General features: G+C 43.9%; 2 protein-coding genes across 3 annotated transcripts in view; one reads left to right on the plus strand and one right to left on the minus strand.

Annotated features, from left to right (window-relative positions):
- The window catches only part of GRAMD1B (GRAM domain containing 1B), a 295,443-nt gene extending 294,510 nt beyond the window's left edge, over nucleotides 1-933 (minus strand). The window contains exon 1 of the mRNA XM_042851911.2: nucleotides 853-933. The gene's annotated coding sequence lies outside the window, so the exon portion shown is untranslated. The remainder of the gene's footprint in view (nucleotides 1-852) is intronic.
- Nucleotides 934-9,045: 8,112 nt separating this feature from the next.
- CLMP (CXADR like membrane protein) overlaps nucleotides 9,046-19,461 on the plus strand; it is a 68,590-nt gene continuing 58,174 nt past the window's right edge. Inside the window, exon 1 of one of the 2 annotated variants that reach the window (XM_005303735.5) lies at nucleotides 9,046-9,462. In XM_005303735.5, coding sequence (XP_005303792.2) covers nucleotides 9,315-9,462 — 148 coding nt within the window. In that variant the 5' untranslated portion in view covers nucleotides 9,046-9,314. The remainder of the gene's footprint in view (nucleotides 9,463-19,461) is intronic. The other variant, XM_065570212.1, reaches the window with a different exon arrangement.

Below are 19,461 nucleotides of genomic sequence, written 5' to 3' on the forward strand. Positions count from 1 at the left end.
GGAGGTGGAAATAATACAGAGTGACCGTTTCCACATAGAAATGACTTTTTTTTCCCCCTGCTGAGCCTGAATAAATGAAAAGTACAAGAGAACCAACAATGGCTTGGGACTTGGAGCCTGGCTCCCTGGCTGGGTATTTCTGGATGGCACTGCCTGCTTCCACTGGAGCCATTTCCAGTTCACTGCCAAGTGTCCAGAAATGTATTTAAAAGGAAACTCTTCAGGCGTTTTTCTAACTTTTTCTTTCCAACTCACTGTTTTTAAATAATCCCTTGTAAACCTGAAAGTGAAATCGTGCTTGCTAACAAAAACTTTTACATTGCATCATCCATGCTAAGCTGTGCACACAGGCTTTATTTCTGTATCAGCACTTGTGAGTACTAGATTGTACAAGCTGGTTTGTTACTACAGCGATGCTCATGAGTTCTGGCTTAAGTCTACTGGTTTATTATTGTAGGGTTGTTTAGGAGCGCTGGCCTGTATAAAGAGAAGTATAGGATAACACAGAAATGCTAACACATTCTGACACGTTACTATTGGGTTGCTCATTTGCGTTGAGATGAACATACAGGTTTATTATTAACAGACTGTTCAGGAATGGTATTAATATTATATATATATTAATATTATTTATATATTTTATAAATATACATATATAAAAAGAGTATTAAAACATTTGCTTGTTGTGGAGTAAAAACATAGGTCCAAACCCCAAAGTTCAAACTCAATGTTCCTATTCCATACAGTTTCACTGAAGACAGGACTTTAGTATTTGTGCCTTAAAATATCATAATGGAATTTTCATACCAACATAAGGCATTTAAAATCAAGTCAAGCTTTAGATCTACTTACCTTGACACTGTCCCTTGACAAGTGAAAGTTCTCCAGATAACCAACACAGAGCTTGAATTAAGCTGTCTTATTTCTATTGTACTAAACAAAAACAAGAAAACAAAAACAAAAGACAATTCTTAATGCACAAATTAGTAGCACAGATCTTTGGAAGTCTGATTTATAAACACTGCACAAATGTTTTTAAAACCTGATAAAATAAGCAAAGCCTGTTTTGCATCCTATTATTGGCATTGATTCTGACCCTACCTAGTATTAAGTGATAAATAAACTGTATTAGAGTTGTCTTTAGACCCCAAGTTTTTCAGTAAATTTCAGATTTGGGGCTCTATCTTTCTCATCACCGAGGAAGCCTGGGACTTAGCACTAATTTACATTTCCAAGGCACTTTGCAAACAAACTAATTATTATTTGGACTAGAATAGCACCTAGAGGCCAAACTGAGATTAGGGCCTAATTTTGTAAACTCTGTACAAAGACAAGGGATGGGAACCAGGAAGTAATTTGCCCAAGGTAGCATGGGTGGTCAGTGGCAGAACTGGGACAGATTCCAGGGATGAAGTGAATGGGATGAAGTCACCCCAGGACTTTTGAGTTCCTGTCTATGTCATATCCACTAGATAAAACTGCCCCCACAATGACTCAATCCTCACACTATCCCCTATGCAGGTTAAGGATTATTCCAATTTTACATTTGTAATTTTCTTTGGTAATTTATCACCCCAGCACATCCCCCTCTGGTAATAACTGGGAACTGATAAAGTCCTGCACACTTAACATTGTATTTCTCTTCTCATTTGTAGCACTGCATTAGCTTTCAGTCTAAACTAAAAGTTTGAGACTGCACCCAACTGAATATCACAGATTGCTAAACACTCTCTGTTTCAAATAAAATATCAGCTGTTGGGAGGCTAATATTAGTACACAAACCCCAATCCTGCATAAACACCATATGGGTATTGCAGCCACCCAGAGCCCCTTGCAGGATCAGGTCCTAGGTGCACAGTAATACTAATAACTAGAAAATTTTACTACTCATGAGAAAGATGCCTGAACTGCCCCAGTCTCCCTGAGTAAAGGTTTAGATTCTTTTCCTTTCTTCCTACTCCCTTAGCAGTCAGGCTGAACAAAAGGTGCACACTCTGTCTGAAGTTTTGTCACATTTCTTTTTTCCTGCACTCTCTTTATTTTAGGTCCATTTTGGTTGAAACCTACCTGCTTCAGAGCAAGTTTCTTGCAGCAAGAGCTGTGCTTGTTTCAGAAGAGTTCCAAAATGGAGGAAGGTCTGCTTATAGATTAAGTCCCTTCAGCAGCTGGGGCTCTATTAATTAGGGGTGGAAACTTAGTAACAGCTAAGCTGCTGCTGTATGTCTTCTTTTTGGATAAACCCTCACCCCCACACACACACATATTTGTATTTTGATCATTCTTAATGGCCTCTGTTTACTGCATTTTATAACAAATCATATGCATTGCATTGTAAGACTCTAGATTCAAGCTCTTATTTATCAGTCTCCAATTAATAGCAATTGAGGTGGGTCAATACTGCAGAGAAGCAGCAGCTCACAAGGTTTGTTGTATATGAGATACACACTCTGAGATTTTCTTTTAAATGAGCCTGCGTCAGACTTTGCAGAATATATTAAAACCAGTACATTAAGCTGACCCCTTTTCCTCTTCCATTCTCTACCCTACCCCCATGTTTCTCTCTTTCAATGTCTCCTTTACCTGTCTTTTCCCATGCATTTAGCTTCCCCACTCCCATAGTTCTTTGTTTTGTCTAATTTTGTTTCTCTTCAGCTTTTCTTGCAGCGCTTGAATGTTTTCTTCCTTGACATATCCAAGGCACTACACTTTGCTCTGATTTCTTCTTCTCTTCCTCTTCACACGTGGGAGAGATAGTTAAGCATTTGCTTTGGACTCCATGCCTAGTATTGCTTGAGGGAAACACTTACAGAGTTAGAGCTTCACAGTCAGGCATCCCAGCAAGGAAGGACGGGCAACCCAGTTATTTCTCCTGCCTGGTGACGGTACAGTTTAAGGCAAACTCTTTATTTAGGTTTAATGTATTTTAATCCCCTGCCAGCTGACAGACATTCATATAAGCACCAACATTCCCCTACTTGAAAGGTTTGTCTTAAGTACTGGCCTCCTTTACAGTAGCGACCGAGAACCTCACAACCCCCTCAGGGGGCAGAGAAGTGCTATTATCCCCATCTTGTAGATAGGGAACTGACAGCTGCAGAGAGGCTAAGTGACTCCACCAAGGGCACTCAAGAAGCCCATACCAGAGCAGGGCCCTCAACCCAGGTCTCTCAACTCCTAGGGTGAGGCCCTAACAAGGCCAACCTTCCTCTCGGCCACAGCTCAATGTTAACACACTGGGGAAGTAACATTTATTATTTGTATGATGGTAGCACCTAGAGACCCCACTCGAGACCAGAGCGCAGTTGTGCCAAGTCCTGTACATAGGCATAGTACAGAGCAGTCACTGCTCCTAAAAGCTCATGTTCTAACCAGACAAGACCGATACAGGGAGGAGGCTGGGAGTGGCTTACACAGGTGGGACAGGGCAAGCTTGCACTCGAGGTTAAAAAACACCAGGGTTGGAGCTAGGGGGATTAGTGAACAGTATTTTTAGTCTATTGAAAGCTGCCTTTGACACTAGGTATCAAGCACCACTGGCAAAGACACTGCAATGCTGGTTTTCCTCCCCTCTGCCTGTTAGCACAAAGCATAGAGACCTGCTGCCAGCTTTTACCTCAGAACTGGCTCTGCACCCTCTTGCATTCCACCTTCAGTTAAGGGAAAGGACTCCTTAGCCTGGCTTTTTATACCCGTGAGCAGCTCCCCCTGGTGCTAGAAATGCAGCATTGCAGCTGCCCTGTGAGGAGAAGAGGTACAGCCCCATTTTTTGGTGGGTGGGTGTGGTAGTTTTTGTTTTTTTTATTCCAGTTTGTTGTTATTTATGGTGATGGCAGCCCTTTGTTTCCCCCAGGGCAGGGGGAGAGGTAAACTTGTTTTAAGTTACAACTATATTTATATACAACTATCATCAGGGCTTGATGATATTGTTTGAGCTGAAGGGAGAGTTCTTCTGGCAAGCAGCTGCAGCGGGCTCTTCCGCAGACCAGCCCCTAGAGAGAAACAAAGGCACGCATCCTCCTAGTGTGGGTCACAGGTACAAAGGTGGAAGGGGTTGACTGGCTGAAATTAAAAGGAGAGCAGAAAAGGGATTCTAAAGTCGGTCTGCAGCCCTTCAGAATTCACCTGCAGCTAGGAATCACAGCAGGATAGATCTTAGCTTAGCCTAGGTAGGGCTGCCCGGGGGGGGGCGAGCAAAAGGGGCTGTTTGCACAGGGCCTCCTATTTGAGAGAGGCCCCCAACTGAGTGGCGATGCGACCTAATGCAAACCTGAGCAGTGCTGCAGCACTGTGCACCAGTTCACAATACCATTCACTCAAATTTAACCCAGTGACCCCTCTGTCATGATAAAGGGGCAGCCAGGCCAAACTGTAGTAGTGCTGCTACCCCGTGCATCAAGTTGCAATACCTGGAGCAGAGAGCCAGCCCTAGCCCCGCAAGATAGGAGCTGCCTCTACAGGGTGACTGTGGGGTGGGCTCACTCTCGAACCCCCAGACCTTCCCTGGATAGTAATTTTTTAAAGGAGTGTGGTGGCTCAGTATCAGATTTTGCCCCGAGCCTAGGTTTTTAGGAAACACTTTCTTATACTTAAAGCTGTGCCTTAAGAAGGGGTAATTATTACTATAATTTTGTTACTGGAACTTTGCAATCCAAATCTATTGATTTTTTACAGGGATTTTAATTAAAGTCCACTGTTCTAGATACCTGCAATGGCCTCTCTCTTTCTCTCTGCTCTCTTTCTCTCCTCATGGATTTTTATAAGCTTACAATCCACATCTCCCATGCTACTACAACTTCAGAGTGTGACCAAAGGAAAATCATTCACAATCTTGCCTGAAAAAAATGGCCTTTTTAATAGAAGACATTACACTGCAGAAACCACCTGCTTACCCTTAAATAGACCAGCCAAGATCCTGAAAAAATCAGCGTGTATGGGGTTGATTCAGGACCTCTTGTGACTGTCTCAGTCAGCCCAACCCAATCTGAAAAGTCACCACTTTGGAATTGTCTCATTATGCAGGCAGCAGAGATGTCCTGTCAATAGCAGGAACTAACACAAAAGAGGGACTCCTCACTGAGCCCCAAAGCATTACTTACCCCAAGACAAGTTTCCTGAGGGGATGGAGAGGAGAGGAAATATAGCTTGACCACAGGATGTAGAATGGCTTGCTTAGATGATAGATGGAGCTTCTTCAAGCAGGGCTTTCTCCCCCCATCTTCCCTATAACCTCTCATGCTAGTCCCCACTCTGCGGATTTCAATGGAAGCTGGGGAATAAGTGCAGGGTGACAACACTTTTCTCTCTCAGTTCCTGATGCTTGATTCTATTAAAGCGAGGAAGCATTCTGGGTACTCATGGCATAGATCGGGCCATCTTCTGTCAGAGCTGTAATAGGGAGAGACAAGCTCAGTGCTCCTTGGATTCTGGGGAGCCGGGAAAGGGATTAAATGCACTTTTCTCCATTGATTGATGTCTTACACTGAAAATCAATGCTGTTCTCTCGGATCCATCCACGCTGCTGTTTGAGAACCAGCAGCCTGTTGGGCCAAGCGTGAGGGGGAAAGTTCTGAAGGAATCCAGTTTCTACTCAATGGGCAGATGAGACAGACACCACTCCCTTTTAGCAGCTGTTCCATTTGCCCGCTATGATGGCTTTTGCTAGTTGTCTCCACTAGTTGGATATGCCATTTAAAGCTCCTTTTTTGTCATTGTTACAGGGAGAACAGCCATATAGTAGACAATGAGCCAAATTCTGCTCTCCTGTACATCTGTGAAACCAACAGGGGTTACCCAGATGTAACTGAGAGTCAAATTGGGCTGTTTCTGTTAACAAAGCAATGGGAAGAGGGAGGTTTCTTTGTACCTTGGGTACCAATCACCATCACTTCTCTCTGATGGAACCCATGTGTGTGTCAGCACCTGCTGAGATCAGAGTAGCTACATTTTCCTGTCAAAATCATTTCCTGTCCTGAAGTAAATATTTAAAAAGTCTCTGTCATAGTGAAGAGCCAGGTTACGAAAGTCCTTGAAAGACAGGAAGGAAAATGTGTAAAGGTTATATTTTTTCCCCAGCGCTGCATGTTTTTGTTTTAGTGACGGTGGAAAGTGATGGCCTGACAGATCTGGAGACAGATGTCTTTGTTCCAAAGAACACGTCCAGCGGCAAGGCAAGCTACACTCACTCTCTACCTCATTGATGTACCTCAACTCTGTCTGGGTGGGACCTCTCTTGGGGCCGTTGAGCAGCTCTGATGCGCTAAAGAGCTTCAGTTACCTCCAAGCTGGGCTGGATCCGAACTGATGGTGTAGCATCAAAGGGCTCCCTATCGCCTAAAAAAAGTTCCCTGAGCCACAGGGGCAGTTAGCTGAGGAACAAAAGAAATGCATGGGAAATACTCATCGGTCTGTGTTAGACTGTTCACCTTTGATCTTGGGACATTTCTGTAGGCAGCTAGGCATGGAATTTCCAAACCTGAACCTAAAGGCCTGAGGCACAGTCTGACCCAAACCGAAACTTCAGAATGAAAGAGAACAACCTGTGGCAACAGCCTCATGGCTTACAGTGTACACTTCACATCAAGAGATTCGTTCTGGACCCAGCTTTAATTTGTTCTGGGCCCAGCTTTGCAGCCAGTCCAGGGCTGATTGGGAGCAGAGTGGTTGCATAATCCACCCCTCCAGGTGGGTGAAGCTTTAAAATAATTTTAAATGATAATAAGTGCTCTGCATTGCCTGTTCTCTTCTGCTGTGGAGGTGTGAATGCCCAAGAGTGTTAGACAGTGATAGATGGTATTCTGGTATTATAGTATAATATAGCATTAATCTGAAGTACTTATTATTTATTTGTATTGCTGTAGCACTAGGAGTCTCCATCATGGATCAGAACCCCATTGTGCTACGTGCTGCACAAACACAGATGAAAAAGACTTACCCTACCCCAAGATCTTACAATCATGGCTTTCATTACTGAAGTATCTGAGCACTTCATCATCATTAACGTCTTTACTGTCATAACACCCATGTGGGGTTGGGAAGTGCTATTAACCCCACTTTACTAATAGGGGACTGGGGCACAGACGGATTAAACGACTTGTCCAAAGTCATACTGGAAGTTTGTGACAGAGCAGGAAATTGAGTCCAGATTTCTTGAGCGCCAGGCTAATGTTATTAGTCACTGGACCATCATCATCTCTCGTCTAGAGCATGATACCCACGTGCATAGCACCGCTCATAAGAGTGAAGGTTTATCCTGATGCAGTTGGTCAAGATTTTTGCTCTCCTCATTGTGGTGCAATGTGTTGACTCTTCTGGCAACTCCCCAGGGAACTGCATCTTAGTGGTGATAGAAGTGACTTCTTGATGTGTGTAACGCGCTGTGGATGAAAGTTGCTGAATATACACAAACGCAGAAAACATTATCATTGTGGTCAGTGCAGTGAGATTATCACTCACTTTCTCTTACCACAGCAGTAGAAAACTTCATCTAGCTCCCGCAAGAGAGATCTTCCAGAGTAGACAAGGGATAAAATTTCAAAAGTGCCTCAGTGACTTAGGAGTCAAAGTCCCACTGACTTTCAATGAGACTTTGGCTCCTAAGTATCTAGACACTTTTGAAAACTTTACCCACTACCCAAGTTTTTGAATACACGGGTTCTCACCCATCTGCACATCACAAACAGGTATCAGGGCGATCATAACATCCTCCCTTTCCTTATAGTCAGATGGCAGGGGAGTCCTGAAACTTATGGCAAAGGGGAATCACAAAAAAATGGTTTCCATTGTAACATGAGATAATGGGATGGAAAAGGCTGAAAAACAGCCTGTTTGGGCGAAAATCTTTCAGTCTTTCTTTATGATCGGAAAGGAGAAGAGGCACAAGTCCAACTTTTTGTTTCCTCGCAGGTCTCCTTTAAGTAATTTGAGCCCAATCCTGTTATGTTCTAGTTGCTTCCTGTGCAGAGCTGAGCTCACCTGACATGCAGGGAGATCATTGTAGGACAGGTAATGTACATGCAAGAGCCAAGCATTATTGTAAGAAGGGACTAACTGACTGATTTCAACCTATGGATATGTTCTCATTCAATCAGATCAGTGGAGATTGAATACTGGTGTGGAGGACAATGACTGGGTATTTAGTGTGAAATTCTCTTTTACTGGCTGTTTCCAGCTACTGCTGCTGAAGTATAGTCTTATTACATGAATGAAAAACTGGCTGCAGCATCAGCTAAGCAGGGCTTCAACTGGCAGTGCTGTGACCCCACCGAGACAGAAATTTAAATCTAGGTATCAGAACGAGGGGAAAAAAACCATCTGTTTGTCTAGATGCTCAGCTGCCACGGTGATGACTGACCTTATAAAGACCTATGTACATACATTCTGTGGCCTTCATCATTGCAATATCTGGTTGCCTTCTATTTGTCTCTCCCCCTGTCAGCCAAGGGCCGGGTCCTGCAAAGTGGTTCACATGGGCAGCGTCTTGCACCCCACACAGAGCCCTCTTTAAATCAGTGGAGCTCCAGGCAAGCCCCTGCAGCTCCATCTGCAGGATCGGGCCCTAATAGCCCCTCCTGTTTGCTCTCAGTGGTAATCAAAGTAAGGAGGGAACTCACAAAATGAATCAATTTTTCTTCAGTTGTTTTGCTTGGTTTTTTTTTTTCCTCCTTAGGAAATTAACACTGTGCTTTCAAAGGGAAAAAACACCACCACCACACCACCCTGGGAATGCCCCTGAGTGGGGATATAAATGTGAATTCTGCAGCTTCTCTGCTGCCGATGACAATGACACTTGCATGTATGTGGATGTCTATCTATTTATCTAGTGCATGTATTTTTTCCAAGGGAGTGTATGTCTCTGGCCCTTGAGTGACGAGTGCCTAATTTTTCCAGGCTGAATCTTGACTGTCTCCAAACTTAACTATTTTGACACTAGAGAAAACTGGTTGTTTCCCCTTAGAAGGTAGAACTGCATTATTGCCAGAAGTACATCTCACCCACATGACTGGCCTTCAATGCTAATCCCAGTTGATGGTAGGGAGGGGCTGTCCTGGGAGGCAGCCATGTGGTTAACATTGTGCACAGTGTATTTTTTTCTCCTCTTCTCTCCTTTTCTTTTCAGACATGCAAAATTGTTCCATACAGCCATAGATGTGTCTCCCTGCTGCACTGCCTCTGTCTTTTCTCTTCCAGAAACTCAAGGGCCTGAATTAGCAGGCAGAGATATCTAAAATCTGCTATCAAATCTGGATGGAAACTGGAAAGGGGATGAATAGCAGAAGGCAAGAAAGAGCAAAGTTGGTTATTTTTCTGGCACATGGATGCAATTACGCTCAGTGCATTCCAGAGGCGTTCCTTTGAATTCTGTGCAGGTCTGCCTACCATTCCTAGGAGAAAGGAAGAAAAAGGGAGGAAAAGTCTCTCTCTCTCCTGGAGACGGAATGTCTGCACTTTCCATCCTCTTTTTAGGTGAGTGGGGCTTTTTTTATGGAAATTAAACTTACATATGCTTTCTCTGGGCAACAGAAAATGCCACAGGGACCAGCAAAGGAGAAGCTCTTGCAAAGAAAAAAACTTGTAGCAAAGTCTGTTGAGTTCAGAGACTGACTGGTTTAATTTTGTTGTTGGAGTTTTTGTTGTTCTTGTTTTAATTATTACCAGGTTTGGAAACGGGAGAATTTTTAAACCTGATTTTGCTTTCATATGTATCGATCAAACCTAGTCATTATAGTGTGAGTTATTTTTATTTTTAAAAGGTGCAGCGGTTTTAAGCCATGAACTATTTAGCGGTTTGACTGTTCTTTACAAAACAAAGGTTAAGAAAGTGTGTTTGTTCCAGGGATGGTGTCAAATTTGTTTAATTTTATTTTGTTTCATCCAGGAATTTTAATTTCAGGTTAAAAAAATAAAAAGAGCTTATTGTTTCCAGTAGACGCTGCAGACAGCTCAGATTAGAAACAGATGTGTTAAAGTGCAAGTGGAAGGGAGGTGGGGGAGAGAGATGGGGAAAGGGAGGAGGAGAGGAAGGTAGAGAAAGGGAGAGAGAAGGCGACAAAGAGGAGAGAGAAGGGGGGGAGTGAGACAAAGTAATATGGGATGGAGAAAGGAGAGAGGGAGAAGAGAAAGGGGGTGACTGAAGGATGGAAAGGGAGGAGGGGTAAAAGAGAAACTGGGGAGAGAAAGGAGTGGATGAGAGGAATTAAAGTATGAGAAGGAGTGAAAAGAAAGAGGGAGGCAGAGGACAGGAAGGGAAGATGAGTGAAAGAATGAATGGAGGAGGAAGGGGTAAGAAAGGCAGACTGGAAGGAGGGATGTTTATTAAAGAGGAGACCTCTGGAGGAAGGGATTTGCAGCCCTGTGGTATTTGAGGGACCTCGCCTGAGTGACAGGCTCCAAAGCAGCTCCTGGTCTCCAGAGGCTCCACAGTGCAATGAGTGAGCCTCTGTCCCCATTCCCCTGCCAGATTTCACTGACAGGCAGACAGCTCCGCGAGAAATCTCGTGTCAGGGCTGGACGTGGGCTGTGATGGCTGGATCCCCGCCAGCAGACTGAGGTTGGGTGTGAGGGCAAGGTCTCCTCCTCTCTGGGGAGCGCGGGGTGCCACAGACTCTGAGGGGCAGGTCAGAGAGCCACCACAATGGCTTGAGATGGGAAGATGGAGATGCTGGAATGGAAGGTCTTGTCTGCTGAGGCTCATAGGTCTGAAAAACAGAGACTAGTCAGCATTCTAAATAGGGCTCCAAGAGACGCGAGACCGTCAGTAGAGCTGGCTGAGTAATAATCACGACTCGTGCTCCATTCATTTTTCCCTGCTCCATCAGTTGTTACATACATTAATTGCGAACAAAGGTTTTCGTCACTCGAGTGTAAGGTTTCCTCTGCAGGGACGTGGGCTGGAGTGCCAGAGACTGCTGGAGGCAGTTCAGAGACGCTGCAAAGTCTGCAGCAGAAGTGCGAGTAGGAGCTTGTCCCCTCTGTGCGTTAGCCTCTGCCCTTCTGTCTCCACCCGCTGAGGGTGTTTGAGAGACTCTGATAGCACGTGGCCTCCCAAAGGCACTGGGGTAAAGACTAACAGCCAGGCTCCTCTTAAAAGGGTCAGTACTGGGTCTGCCACAGAACCACCACCATGTTGGCACTACCTAGCCTAGTTTTATCAGTGGTTAAGGGAGGTAGCAGGGGAGGTCAGTGCAGTAGCTGAGAAGGAGGGGGAATTGTGGAGAACACTGCTTGCCCCAGCCAGTGAGAGTAATTTCCCCCCACTTTAACCACTGAATCTTATTAAGGTTGCTACACATGTTGGACAGACAGGAAGTCAGAATTAAGCCTTAGCTGCATTTATACTTTGCATTGCTGTAGAAACCCTTATCCAAGAGTCCCAAATAACTCATGATTATTTGCATTCTAATAGTCTCTAGAGGTCCCATGGTGGTAGGTGCTGTATGTATCTATAGTTAGAGCCCTGCATGGATACATTTGCATCTGCATCCGATCCGCAAACATGGGCCGTGGATATCCGCAGATTTGCAGGGCTCTACCTATAGCGAAAGATGGTCCTTGCCCTAAAGAGCTTATAGTTTAAATAATCATGAATGAGTTAAGCCTTACCATCCCTTTGTGAATCTTGGAAGTATTGTTACCCCCATTCTGGCAGAGGGGTAAGTTAAGAGACTTCCTCATGATCATAGCAGAGGTGGGAATAGAACCCAGTTCTCCTAGTCCTCTCATCTCAGACACAAAATTGTCTTGCACCTCTTTTGTCCTTTGTCTCTTCTGCCCCTACTGTACCTGCTCTGTAGCTAAATAGAGGAATCCAGCCCCATTCACTAATAATATGCTTCAGAGAAAAATAAGAAGGGACCATGGCTCCTCTTCTTGGGATCCAGACATCAGGGTGAGATATAGGAAGGCTGGAGAGTCTCATTCACTAGCCGAAAGCAATCCACTTGCAACTATGTTAAGCTCCAACAGCCCACTTCTCTTCTCGCTGTTAAAGCAAAGGGAATAGCCTTGGGATAGCATTTGAAAGACACAAGCAAGGTCTGGGAGGAGGGTAGTCGAGGGGAAGTGAAGCACAGTTTGGTTTTCGTTGTTATTAAACATGTCTATGGCACTGCCAAAACATGCTGTGCTTTACGGACAGGATGAGGGATGGTCCCTGCCCCCAAACAGTCTAACGGAGATAAGTTTGGGTAAAGATGGGAGGGGAGTCAATGGTGAGAAACAGGAGCAAATGACTCTTGGAAGAAGGGAGATTTAAAGAAGGGAGGTTGTGCTCTTAAAGTATGAGCAAAAGGCATGAATCAGAGAGTGGGTGGAGGGAACAGAAAAAAGAGAAGTAGAAGGAAAATGTGAAGTGTTTCTAGCTCTGGAGGCATCAGATTCCAATCTCAATCACACTAGAGCTGGTTGAAAGTTTGCTTTCAAATTGTGTTGTCAACAAAAATGGCTTTTGGGTCGTCAAAATGCAAATGTTTGTGGGAAATGTCCATTTTTGATGACTTTTCTTAAAAACCTGAACACTCATTTTTTTCACCTTTTTGGCAACTAAAAGCTGAAAACAGTCATCCAGTTGAGCAAATATTTTCAATAAAACCAAAATGTTTTGCTTAAATTACTGAATTTTTTGTGCCAAAAGTGAAAAAAATCAGTTTTGAGATTTTTTTTTCAGTAAAAAGCCTCCTCCCCCCAATTGTAGAAAATCTGAGGCAGACAAAAAATGTTTTTTTGCTAATTTTTCACATGGAAAAAAAATCATACCAGTTTCACATTGGTATAATTATGTTGACTTCAGAAGACTTCGGATTTACAATAGTGTGAATCAAAACAGAATGAGGCCCCTCAATGTACCCATCTGAAGGGAACCTGGTAGAACCATTTCACTAGAGCTGAATGGAAAAATTCTGCCAAAATGAAATTTCAGTGAAAAAGAGGGGAAGGGGGAAGGCTTTTTGCAAAAATTGTCTTCCATTTTCCAATCAGTTCCGGAACTGTCATCCCATTGAAAAATATCCCCATTCAAAAAAAAATTGCTTGTAAAAATATGCATCAGCACATACAATTTTTAGACTTAACTTACACTAGAGCTAAATTTGATCCCTTTATCTTCGGAAAGGTTTCGTGAATCACAAAACTAGAAAATATTCCCAGGTGCTCCATACTAGAGACATAAGAGATGTTCGCAATCACACTGGCTGTGTCTAGCTTCAGAGATAGATGGGTTCTAGACCCAAAAGAGCATAAGCTTTGCCTGACCAGATCATATCATTCATCCATCTAGTCTAGCATTCTGCCTCTTGCAGTGGCTGAGACATGATGCTTCAGAGAGATGTGAAACCCACCCTAATGTCCTAAGTACTGCTGCAATGTTGTATGACTTGGCAAGAGTACTTACAAACCAGTAGATAAACTGCCTCATAGATCTGCACAGTGGAGATAACCTCCCTGTCGGAACTACAGCAAATTTATTACATGGAAAATTAATCTGGGGGAAGTATTCATAGCTTCTTTTAATGTGACTGACCAGCTGGAGGCAAAGAAGAGCCAGCGGCGCGCCATGTGACCAGTCTGCTCTCTGCTTGGGTCACAGCCTGAGAGCAACTGCAGTATGTACTATCTTTTGGGGGGACGTTGGGGGTGAGAGAGACAGGATTAAGTTGTAATGAATATAAAGGGAATTCTTTATTTGGCTGCTGGACACCAACAGACCCTGTAGTTCTCTCTAGCTCCCTGATCAACTGATACAGTTAGTGTTGCCTAAAGTTGCCACACAGGTTCTCCCCAAGACCTGGGGAACAGTCATGGAAGGCACTACAGGGTGATTACACTACATTAAACATTCTCCATAAACACCTTAAAGCATGAAATGTGATTCATCTTGATCATAATCTTGACTCTGACTTCCAAATATTCATTATCACTTAGCATCTTCAAAGCTCTTTATGAGTGCTAATTAATCCCCACAACGCTCTCAGTAAGTATTGTTATCCCTATTGTACAGCTAGGGAAGCAGCCAGTGGGTAAGTAACTCAACCAAGGTTATGCAGAGAATCCTTGACAAAGAAAAGTTAAAACTAAAGCTGGTCAAGAATTCCCCGCCCTCCTCCACCCCGCTCCCTCCCATGAAAAATAACAGTGAAAATAAAGAGTTTTGTGAAAAAAAACTTATTTTCTTTTTTTGTGTTTTTGTTGAAAACCCCTAAACCGTAATGGGTGTTTGGTTTGTTTTCTGCAACCAATCCCCCAAATATCTCCATTTCATCAAAAACTGATATTAAAAATTGGGGAAAAAAATGGACAAAACCCCCTAGAAAATATTTTGGGGAAGAAAAAAATCTAGTTAACACTCAGGAACTCCTGGCAGGAGCACAGGGGTGGGACATATTAGATCACACTTCAGTCTCTAGAGGCAACGTATGCCACAAACTGACTGTGTGTAATAAAGAGGAGTTTTTCTTGCATCTGGTCTAATTTCATTGCACTGTGTTGAGCTCTGTCCACTGAATCTCTGATATCAAGGAGGTATTTCAGTGTTGTCCCAAGGGTCCACGGTTAGTGAATCAAACTCCAAGACTCCTATAGTCTCACTGTATGGGAAAAGGTTATGGTGAAAATCCCTCTAGTGCCAGCTGGCATGAGCACAGCTGTCCCAGAATGGAGTGATCAGGTCTGACAGAGGATGTGCAGTTTCTTATATACTCACCAGAGTTTCAGGATGCATCTTCTGGCATAAAATGGAGGCTTTTCTGATGCATTTAGGAACTGCAAGCCTGATAACACTAAAGCAGATCAGGGGACTGTCATAAAGGCTATTCATCCCGCTCCTAGTGGGGGAAGTTGTTATTGGTTTTAATGGGCACAGGAAAGAGTTGTACATTAATTAACAGAGAGGGAAGGGGACTGGGTATTAAGTAACCCCCAAACTCTGAGCTGGCTCTGTCATCTCCTTTTCTCAGCTACATACTGTGCCAGATGCTCAGCTGGTGTAGCATAGCTCCTTTGACTTCAGCGAAACGATGCTAGCATACACCAGCTCTGAATGTGGCTCCTTACCTCCAAACTAAACTTAATCAGAATGGGGAATAGTTTTGGTCTGTGCTTTAGATCTCTTCGTCCCACGCATTGCTAATGCTCCCATCATTGTAATATATGTGCACTACATGGCAGGGTCATCAGTTCTTCTTAACAAATAAACTTTCCGGTTTATCTTATTTGCTGACATATTTTTCTTTCTTTAGAATCAAAGTCAGTGATCTTTGCATGTTTGATAAATTAGGATTTGTTCGATATTCAACAGCACAGGCCTGAACCTACACCACACCAGGTTGTGAGTTAGAAGCTCTCATAAACTAGGCTAGGTCAGAATTTGGACGGGAGATCTGCGAAGGAAAGCCGAGTGCTAGAGAAAGTGGTGTCGGAGATAGTACTGAACCAGCAGGGTGGTCTGGCATGCTGTGGTCCTGGGGACTCCATCTTTCACAGAGAACATAAAACTACCGTTGTCATATGTATTGTTAAAGATGCCATAGAACTTCTCACAAGGCTATAGTGTTGTTATTGTCAAATTCCAGTTGAGTACTTGCATTTTTCCTACCTACAATTTTTAGGAAATTGCTGGCATTTTTCCATCACCCTCTCACAGACCCTTGCTTTTATGTCTCCTTCGTGTAATCTGTCATCTGTTTGTGGGGTGTTGGCGCTGTTTAGAAAGAAGCCTTGTGAAATTGCAGCACCGCTTCCCAGAAATGTCCAATCTTGCACAACTGACTCCTAAGAAAAGAGAGTTCTTTCTGTTTATCATCATGATTGCAACAAATACTTCTGCTTCCCTCATGGCAAATACAGGGGTTTTACAAGGAGGACAGATAAGCTGGGAATTGGGGGATTATTTGAATCTTCAGGAATTGTCTGGGGAAGAAAGAATGTAAACAAGCACCCTGATAAAACTTTCAGTGTGTGTGGAAGGGACAAGATGTTAAAGTTAACTGGGATTATGCATGAGTAAGGACTGCAGGATTGGCCCCAATGTATTTATTGCATGATGGTGCACGTTTTGTGTGTGTGTGTGTGTGTGTGCTCATGTCATGCTCAGGTTCTGTCTCTGTGGTTGATCCCCAGAGGAAAAGTGTCTGTTACAGCACTGGCAGGGGCGTTGTAGTTCAAGCTGCAGCAGTTAATGCTTTTAGTTCTGGAGGTCTGTGGTTCAATCCATAGTGTGTCAGCCAAGATGGTGGCCAGGGCTATATCCTGTGCACGCAAGCAGGAATGACTGATGATGCGTGTGTGAACTTATGCACATGTGACGGCGTGTGTATTATGTGTGCGACTCCCTGTGTGTTTCGAGTGTGCTGGCACGTGTGTTACGAAGCACAGGCATTCCGGCTGCAGTGTCAACTTGGCGCCCGTCCTGTCTCAAAGATGAATGGGTCTTTTTCAGACAGGTTCTTCGTCTGTTTTCAGAAAATGGTTAGTTTCCAAAAGTGTCTCAGCAAAGAGGCTTGGGTGAAGTCAGGTCATTAAGAGTATGTCTGCACTGCAGTTAAACACCCGCGGCTGGCCCGTGCCAGTTGACTCTGGCTTGCGGGACTCGGGCTGCAAAACTGTGGTTTAATTGTTCAGGCTCGGTCGGGCTTACAGGGTTAGGGCTCTGGGACCCTCCCCGCACACGGTTATGAATAGATACTCGGAAGACTCAAAGGGAGGGGAATCAGGAAAGGTAACATGAATAATGGCAAAGTGTATAAAGTGAATAAATTGAAAGTGTCCCCTAAGGGCTTCTTGCCAGCAATGGGAACGGGAATTAGTAGAAAAAAGTTGAACACAGTGTATTATTCCTCTCATTTACCCTGGCTATCATCTCCTCCCTTTTATATTCCCCTCCCCAACAGTACAGGCTGGAATGGTAGCTGTGTCAGAGCAGAGCTCTAGTGGTAAGAGCACAAGACTCCAAGACAGGAGTTTTAATGCTGGTTTGGATGCTGACTCTTCCTGGGAAAGCCACCTATTATTTGTATTATTGTAACACCTAAGAGCCCCAGTCATGGACCAGGATCCCATTGTGCCAGGTGCTGTACAAACACTGAACAAAAAAATGGTTCCTGCCCCAAATAGCTTACAATTTAAGTATAAAACAAGAAATAACAGATGGATTCAGACAGACAGATGGAGGGGAAGACAAGTAAACAATGAGACAGTATTGGTCAGCATAACAGGAAGTGGTCTCAGAATGCTAGCAGCCTAACCCTTCTCAAGTTTTTTGTAGGCACTTAGCCTCACTGTGTCTCAGTTTCCAATATGTAAAAAGGGGTCAGTTCTCCCTTACATATGGGTTAATGTTTGGAAAATATATTGCAGATGGTAAATATGATGACTGGACAGGGGTATGAAACAAGTTATCTTCTGAAAGCCTCATCTGCACCTTCCTCCTTTCCAGGAAAGGGCTGGGTTGTTTCTGGAAGGCAAATGTTCTTCTAGCTCATCACCTCTCTTAAAGGGCAAGGGCTTCACTTGTTTATGCCAGAATCCCTCTCCTGCAAGGATCATTGCACATTAATGGGTGCATTTCCAGCCTGACTTCCTTTCTCTCAGATGTAGATTGTCCCCCCCCCCCTTTTTTTTGTGTGTGCCTACAAAATTAATTTGGGGCACAAATCACAGTGTGTGTGGTTACAGCTGATTTGTCCCCGCAACTGACTAGGAAGAGAGGCAGGAACTCAGATCTGTGCTTGCAGCTTAATTGTCTGTGGAAAAAGGTCACTGCAAATTTTGTGGGCAGGCAAGCTGCATCTGCAGAGGGAGGCTGCCCTCCTGAAAATGAAAGGTGTGCACAGTTAAAAGAGAATAATGAGGAGGAGGAGGAGGAGGAGGAGAGGACGGATTTTGTTCGAACAGCAGTGCCACGCGACTGCTACTTTCCACTCCTATAGATCTTTCATAATAAGGAACTAAGAGATCTTTTACAAGCGTACAAGCTAATTAATGTCGCCTCACAATTCTCTGGGGGATGAAGAAGTGTTATTAGCCCTATTTTAGAGAGGGCTAAGGTGAGGCACAAACCATTGCCCAAGACCACACAGTGACTGAGCAGCACAGCTGAGAATGTAGAACCCAAGAGTCCTGACTCCCAATTTTCTGCTTCAACCACTGCTGTGTTCTGTTCTAATACTTCCTGGAATATACCCAGATGCACATAGCTGAATCAGTAAAGGCCACCAAATAAATGCATGGGGATCATTACAATAGGCAGAAAAGCTTTTCATACTGATGTGAATTAACTCTTATCTGGAGGGATGACTTCAAAGGGGAAGAGGAGAAGTCTGATTTGGCCCTTGCTTCCTGCTAAAATTGCTCAACAATTAGTATAAAAGATGACGGTGGGGTTTATAACATGGACACATTGCCACTAGATACTGTTCTGACTACATGAATGGCACAATATAGTTTTATTAAGAGAATCCCCCCAAGAAAATTAATTTGGGGCTCCATATGTTTGTTCCCTTTATTGTTTTGCTCCACATTTGGGCAGGGACTGTCTAAACAATCCATGTAGAGTACTTATAATACTCCCTTTACTGTTGTATCTGAGCACCTCACAGTCTTCCTGTATTTACCCTCACAACCCTTCTGTGAGGTAGGGGTGTGCTATTATTCCCATTTTATAGTTGGGGAACTGAGGCACAGAGAGATTGTGGCTACACTGTGAGCCACGGATGTGATTCCCATATGTGGACATACTTTTGCTGAGCTGGTGTGCTAAAAATAGTAATGTAACTGTAACCGTAGCACTGTACTAGCTACCTCAAGTACAAACCCACCTGAACCCTGTGGGTATATACTGGGAGCTGTTAGCCTGCATCACTACAGCGACAATACTATTTTAGCATGTTAGCTTGATGACAGCTAGCACAAATATGTCCACAGGAGTTGGGAATCACACCTGTGGGTATGTTTCTGTAGCAGCTGGGAGGGTGTTCCCCAGCATAGATCGACACACATGCTAGTGGACTATAGGAAGTCTGTGGTCAAACAGGGACTTGAAGCGGATGCTTTAATCACTGAAACATCCTTCTTCTTTGTGTCAATCTGTAGTAAGGGGGAAAGACTGAGGCCCTTATTTAAAAAAAATGTACACCAGGAGAGATGGGTTCAGTTCCCAGCCCTCCTACAGACCTTGACCAATTCACATAGTGTCTCTGTTCCTCATCCGCTTGTGCACTGTACTCTTTTCTTGACTATTAAGGCTGTGCCTTCGTTGGGGCCGGAACACTCTTCTTTACAATGTGTCTGTACAAAATGCAGTACAATCGGGCCCCAATCTTGGTTGGGTCCTTCAGTACTCAGAATATTTATGAGATATGTGCTGGCTGGATCTCACAGCTCAGCCTGTTGAGGGGACACACACACACACCACACACACACACACACACACACACACACACACACACACACACACGGCTTTTTTATTTTCTTTTT

The sequence above is a fragment of the Chrysemys picta genome, chromosome 16 (assembly GCF_011386835.1).
Source record: "Chrysemys picta bellii isolate R12L10 chromosome 16, ASM1138683v2, whole genome shotgun sequence".
NCBI lineage: Eukaryota > Metazoa > Chordata > Testudines > Emydidae > Chrysemys > Chrysemys picta.